Source organism: Seriola lalandi, unplaced genomic scaffold, assembly GCF_002814215.2.
Source record: "Seriola lalandi dorsalis isolate HSWRI2012SDOR001 ecotype SW California unplaced genomic scaffold, Sedor1 jcf7180002054928, whole genome shotgun sequence".
NCBI lineage: Eukaryota > Metazoa > Chordata > Actinopteri > Carangiformes > Carangidae > Seriola > Seriola lalandi.
This window is the reverse complement of record NW_019525480.1, coordinates 217,669-224,069: the sequence shown is the minus strand read 5'-3', so window position 1 is coordinate 224,069 and position 6,401 is coordinate 217,669. Positions and strand designations below refer to the sequence as shown.

General features: G+C 39.7%; 1 protein-coding gene across 1 annotated transcript in view; it reads right to left on the bottom strand.

Annotated features, from left to right (window-relative positions):
* LOC147817626 (uncharacterized) overlaps positions 1-6,201 on the bottom strand; it is a 9,503-nt gene extending 3,302 nt beyond the window's left edge. The window contains exons 1-2 of the mRNA XM_087170103.1: positions 6,010-6,201; positions 5,566-5,883 (exon numbers count right to left, since the gene is read on the bottom strand). Coding sequence (XP_087026229.1) covers positions 5,566-5,883; positions 6,010-6,121 — 430 coding nt within the window. The 5' untranslated portion in view covers positions 6,122-6,201. The remainder of the gene's footprint in view (positions 1-5,565; positions 5,884-6,009) is intronic.
* Positions 6,202-6,401: the final 200 nt, after the last annotated feature.

Here is a 6,401-nt window from a genome sequence, read left to right as displayed (position 1 = left end):
ATATATGAACAAACTTCAGAAGCTGCAGATGTTAATTACTCACTTTTAACCTCCAGTCGTATTTGTCTGAGGGCAATTTGTTGATTTCCGTCTTTTGATTCCAGTCCACACCAGTAGACACCAGCATCCTCTGAGGACACATTACTGATGGACATGTTGAAGCTGCTGTTGGTGGCTGTGAGAGTGAACCTCCCATTTGACCTTGTTTCTTCACAGATGTCACCTTTCTCTTTGTAGAAAAACCTGACTCTGGACTTGTTATGATGACACGTGATGGTGGTTTTAGCTGTTGTGTACGCAGTTTGATTAAACGGTTTTGGGCAGACGTCTTCCTCTGCAGGTAAAACAGAAAGGTAAAAGATGTCAAATTTATTAATTGTATCATGAGTTATGATCCGTGCTTTGTGAAAATTGATGACTGTTTGTAAAATGGGGAAATTGGCAGCATATGTTGCAGCATATGTGATATCAGAGTTGTCCGTTCTGTTTATAACTAATCTCTTGTCAATGACATATTTCATATTTTTCATCTTAAAGTTCTCCTGAAATCATATGTAGTTGTTTCATGTGTTAGTGGTGTTGAAGAGTAAGGACCACACCAGCATCTCACTGAGTGTTTGTGTTGCGTCCAACAAACTGAGCTGCAGGACAAGACGTGTTCATGTAAGTGAGGAGGGAAGAAGAAGCGAACGAGGGTTGTTGTTGAGTCGAGCAGCTGCTGTCGGGCTCAGTGTGATTTCTAATGTTTTCACATTATGTACACTGTGGCAGACAAAAACATCACATTTCATTTTAGTTGGACTTCTGTAAATGATATATTGTTAAAGGTCAAAGTCTCTTACCATATTTTGATTCCAGTTTTGCATCATAAATGGTTGTATTGTAAGATTCACAGGTGTGTTTCCCAGCATCCTCTATTTTAAGAGGTTTGATAAGCAACGTGGAGTTTTTTTTTTTTTTTTCATGGTACAGATTAATTCTGCCATTCCTTTCCCAATTTTTAATTACTGTCATTCCTATTGGTGATGTAATGATGATTGTTCTACAGTGTCCTGTTGTGTTAGAGATGTTACATGTGAATTCAGTCCATGCTTCGATGCATCCCTTCACTGCAGATCTGGCCTCACAGCCTGTAGATCAAACAGAGAGAAAAGTTCATATCATATTAGATACTGAAACAGTCTCAGAGCTGCTGCACTAACATCTTTTCTATTTAATGTTTATTAATTTAGAGCAACAGCTACAGGAAATATTTTCAGGGTGTGGTTTTTACTGTTGTTCGTGTTGTCTCAGCAGCACAATGAGCACGAATCCAGTCTGAATTCTTGTTGTATCCTTGATCAATATTAGAACCTCATGTTTTCATGTAATTGTCAAAGAAAATCAGCTCAGATGGAATAAAAAGCATCGCTGGTTCAGATTCAGAACATCAGCTCTGAGAGATGCATGAATCACAAATACTACCTGTGTAGCATTTCTGGAAGGAGAGAATAAAACCTTGAAGCTGAAAATATATATGTATTTAATTGAATATTAAACAATATGGGCTGTTTTTAATTCTGTTAGCTTTAGTTTTTGACCTCATGTGTTATACTTGGTTGTTGGCTAAAGTTAGTGAGCTACTTTACAGTATTGAGCTGCTGCGGCCCATGATAAAGCAAAGTAATACAAAAAGAGCTGTAGCCGATACTGATACACCATAGGATGCACTATGGTACATTTCTTAGGTTAGGTCACTTTATTTCTACCTTCTAAGTAAGTTGCAGTAAAAAGAGTCTTACACACAGCACAGACAACAGCATGTGCACAGGGTAAATAAATAAATGAAACATCGCTTCTACGCAACGTTACTACAACTTATTCGTATGAGTGGTGGCTGCTGGTACAAAGCTCTAAACCCCAACCCTGAGCTGGTTGATCCACCACATCTCTAATATCAGTAATCAAGCAGTAGCAAATAGTTTACCTGCGATCAGTGAGAGGACGAGTAGAAGAAAACTCTTCATTTTGTTCGTCTTGGTGCTGAAATCCTCAGTGAGACAGTTTAACTCAAGCTCTTAACAGCTCCTCTGTGCATGTGTCGATTGATCTCCAGTGTGTGAGCGGCTGTGTTTCGTGAGTTTATTTCCCCTTTTTATCACCTTCCTGTTTATTTCTTTCACTGATTTTTTTCCCTTGTGGGTCGTACATCATTCCTCTGACCCAGAATAGTTCGACATGATAACATCCTGATCAGCAGACAACACACATTTAAATTACAAGAACCAGGTGATTTTGTTATGATTTAATTAGTCATCCTACATTTGCAGCACTGATTGTTCCTGATTGGAGTCTATTGGTTATGCAGAAGTTTAATCTGTAAGAAATTTACTAAAGCCTTTACCTTTCTACTTCTGTCCAATGTCCACCCCAAGAAACATTTCCAAAATTGACCTTTCTAGAAACTCTAAAATGTCATCGCTCGATCCACAGCATTATCAGTGACGTGCATGAGCCATTATGAGCCATGGTTTCCCCCGTTTGGTCCGTTGGTGCTGCTGTGAGTCCTGCGACTAAACTTTGAATCAAACAAAGTAAATAATGTCACACAGCTTGTTATTTTTTCTTTTTTAGGTATTTTTTGGCCATTTTATTCCTTTATTTCAAAGGACCAGTAGAGACAAACAGGAAATTCAGAAAGAGAGTAAGTAAGTTAAGAAGGTAAAGAATTATTCATATAGCACCATTCACAGATACTTCATAAAAAAGTACAAAAGTTCAAGAAATAGGACAATAAAAGCAATACAATAAATAAAGAGCAATAAGATTAAATGAAGAGGTATTCAGACACACTGACCAAAAGCCTGTCTGAATAAAGATTTTGGTGAGTTTAGAGACATTTGAAAGAAGTTTGACTCAAACAGGTAAAAACAGCGTTTACAATTATCTAAAGGCAAGAAATGAAAGCATGAATAATCATCCTCATCTCTACCTACAGAGACTCATTGAAAATGATTATGTTGAACACAACCACTCAATGACCACACGTTGGTTGAAATTTAAAGTTACTTTTTCTGAAACAATTATAAGAGCTTCTGTTTTATTAGCATTTAGCTGAAGGCAGTTGTCAGTCATCCAAGTCTCTGTGGCATCTAAACATTCATTTGAAATGGACAATTGGTTTCCTTCGTCAAGTTAAAAAGAGCAGTACAGCTGGACATCATCGACATAAAAATTATTGTAGGGGCCAAGAGTCCAAACAGGGACTCGGTGCTCAGGGTGTATGAGCCTATGTGTCATGCACCCAAACCATTCGGTTTTTTGAGCGTGGTTTCTTGCCGGTAGTGGATGGTGGTGACTGTCGCTTGACAAGAACTTCAGCCATCGTTGTCTTTATATCGCCCTCCGAGTAGCGCTACGTCTTCAGGGCAGTTTGGGGGCCACAGTGAGTCGCTGTCAGAAAGTGTCGATACGGACTGGACGGGCCAGGGCTAGCTGGTTAGCATGCTAACTTCAGTAGAGGAAAAGAAATGAGAGTTAACACTGGCGTTGCTTTCCACCTCTGCAGACAGCTGTTGGTGAGTAAAGGAGTGAAGTTTGATGCTGAACTCACAACGTTTATTGTAGACTGGTAAGTAAACAGCTGCTAATGCTAACGTTAGCTGTGTAAACTTACACATTGCTGCTTTAAATAAACCCCACCAAAAGACAAACAGACAAAACAAAAGAACGTCCCTCAATCCATAAAATCTAGCAGGTGACTCTTTTCTGTGATCCCATAGAAATGAACTGAAAACTGTCAGTTTACCTCAGTGCTGCTGTGGGTTGTCGACAGTGGAATATAGAGGATCCTCTGGAAATCTGGATGCTTTATTGACAGTAGAGTAGATAGGACACTGGTCACTGCCCCTCATATTATAATATGTGTCACCACTCACTTCACCAGAGCTGTTTTGAACTTCGGAGTGAGGCGTGAAGGCAGAGTGGTTTGTGGGAAAGTTGGCAGTGACATAAACTGTTTTTGGTGCAGAGTCTGGCCTCTGGAGGCAATCTTGTATCTCTGAATAGCCATAATCCTATTAGAATGAAAAACAGAGGATGAATACTCTGTGAGCATGTTGGCTAGCATTTAGCTAAAAGTAGCCTCACAGACCTGCCAGCATGGCTGTAGAGTCTTTATACTGTAACTCCGACCACAGGGATATAAGAGCAAATACACACACACTGTTTACAAAGATAAATATGTGCACGTACCTCATTCTCGTTCTCTGCTTCTTCATTTCTTGTGTTTTTGTTTCTTTCTTTTGAAGCCTTAAATCCTGGCAGAGAAAAATTAGAAAACTTAAAAAAAGACAAGAACAAAGAAATTAACAAGCAGAAGAAAATGTGGATGGATTTCATCACAGATCTGTCTCCTTCTCTACCTCGACCTACTGTACTACTGACGGAGTTACACCTGTTTGTATTCAGTTAATATGACTTTATGATTTGACCATTGTGTATCCCTGAAAGTTAGACACGTGTGACCTTCCAAAGGCTTGTAAGTTCGTGTGAATGTGTGTGTTTCATGTTGTGCAGACTGTTAAAAAAAATCTTACGTTTGTAGACAATAAGAACAACAACAACAACAACAAGAACCAACACAGCTACACAGGTGACTGCAATAGTGACTCCATGGGACGAAGAGCCCTCTGCAAGACAAAACCACACAACAGAAATATAGATAAAGATCATTTATGTGAACATCTTCCTCTTTGTCACCGTGACTCTCAGCAGATGCAGTCGTCGAGGTAGAAGATAAAGCATCTTGATGGATGGAGGGCGTCAATGTAGGTGGAGGCTCGGAAAATAACATATGACAGATTACAGATAAAATGGCAAAATAATCTCACTGAGCAATTTATTAGGAACACCTGCACACCTGCTTATTCATTATCCAATCGGCCAATCATGTGGAAGCAGTGCAATGCGTAAGCAGTGCCAGTTCCACGGGGGGTCCACTGGGGGCAGCTGGGTCACGTTCCGCTTGCGACACGATTTGTATTTATTATTCCACCAGACGTGTTAAATGAACTGAACTCATTTTTGCACGTTCATGCATCACGCTGTCCCCAGTCTCCAGATCTGAATCCAGCAGAACACCTTTGGGGTGTGGTAGAACAGGAGATTAGCAACTTCAATGTGCAGCTGACAAATCAACAGAAATGACGTGATGCATCACGTCAACATGGAGCAGAGTCTCAGAGGGAAGTTTCCAACATCTTGTTGCATCATGACATGAAGAACTGATGCTGAGCGAAGGAGGAACTACACAGTGTTAGTGTGGTGTTCCTAATAAAGTGCTCAGTTAGTGTATAGAAAATGAGATATACAATTCAGGACCTGTCAAAAAAAAAAAAATTGAATTTAAAAAATGATCCTGCAGCAGCGACTTCCACTGAACAGTCTCAGTGTCACTGAAACAGACGTCTCAGCTGTTGCAGGGAATTGAACCTGCCACAGGTGAGTTTATCCATCCATCAGTTAGCCGCCTACAATCTGAACCAGGGTCAGATTTCATCCACACTATAAAATAACATGACTCACCTACAGTCATGATGAATCTGTGGAAGAATGGATTGCTGCGTTCTTTGTTAAAGCTTTTTGCTCCACACCAGTATGTCCCAGCGTCGTCTGCTGTTACAGCGCTCACTGTAATGGTGATATTTCTCTTCAATGTGTCGTCATTCAAGGAAAACTTCCCGTTGTTCATCTTGTTAGGTTGGGTGCTTACTAGACGTTCACATACAGACGGATCTTCTCCCTTACAAATGAATTTGTAATTATAAGCAGTTTGACTCCTATAATCACACCAGTATGTGAAGGTTTCTCCAACCATTGGGGATCTTGTGAAGTCAGGAATTTCTGTAGATAGAGACAGATTTAAATAAAACAGTTGTATAAATAATGGTTCTCATCTAGAAAAACTAAAATATTAGTATGCTTTAATATATGAACAAACTTCAGAAGCTGCAGATGTTAATTACTCACTTTTAACCTCCAGTCGTATTTGTCTGAGGGTAATTTGTTGATTTCCTTCTTTTGATTCCAGTCCACACCAGTAGACACCAGCATCCTCTGAGGACACATTACTGATGGACATGTTGAAGCTGCTGTTGGTGGCTGTGAGAGTGAACCTCCCATTTGACCTTGTTGATGAAATTTCCTCACAGATGTCACCTTTCTCTTTGCATAAAAACCTGACTCTGGACTTGTTATCATCACATGTGATGGTGGTTTTAGCTGTTGTATACGCAGTTTGATTAAACGGTTTCAGGCAGACGTCTCCCTCTGCAGGTAAAACAGAAAGGTAAAACATGTCAAATTTATTTATTGTATCATGAGTTATGATCCGTGCTTTGTGAAAATTGATTTCCATTTTA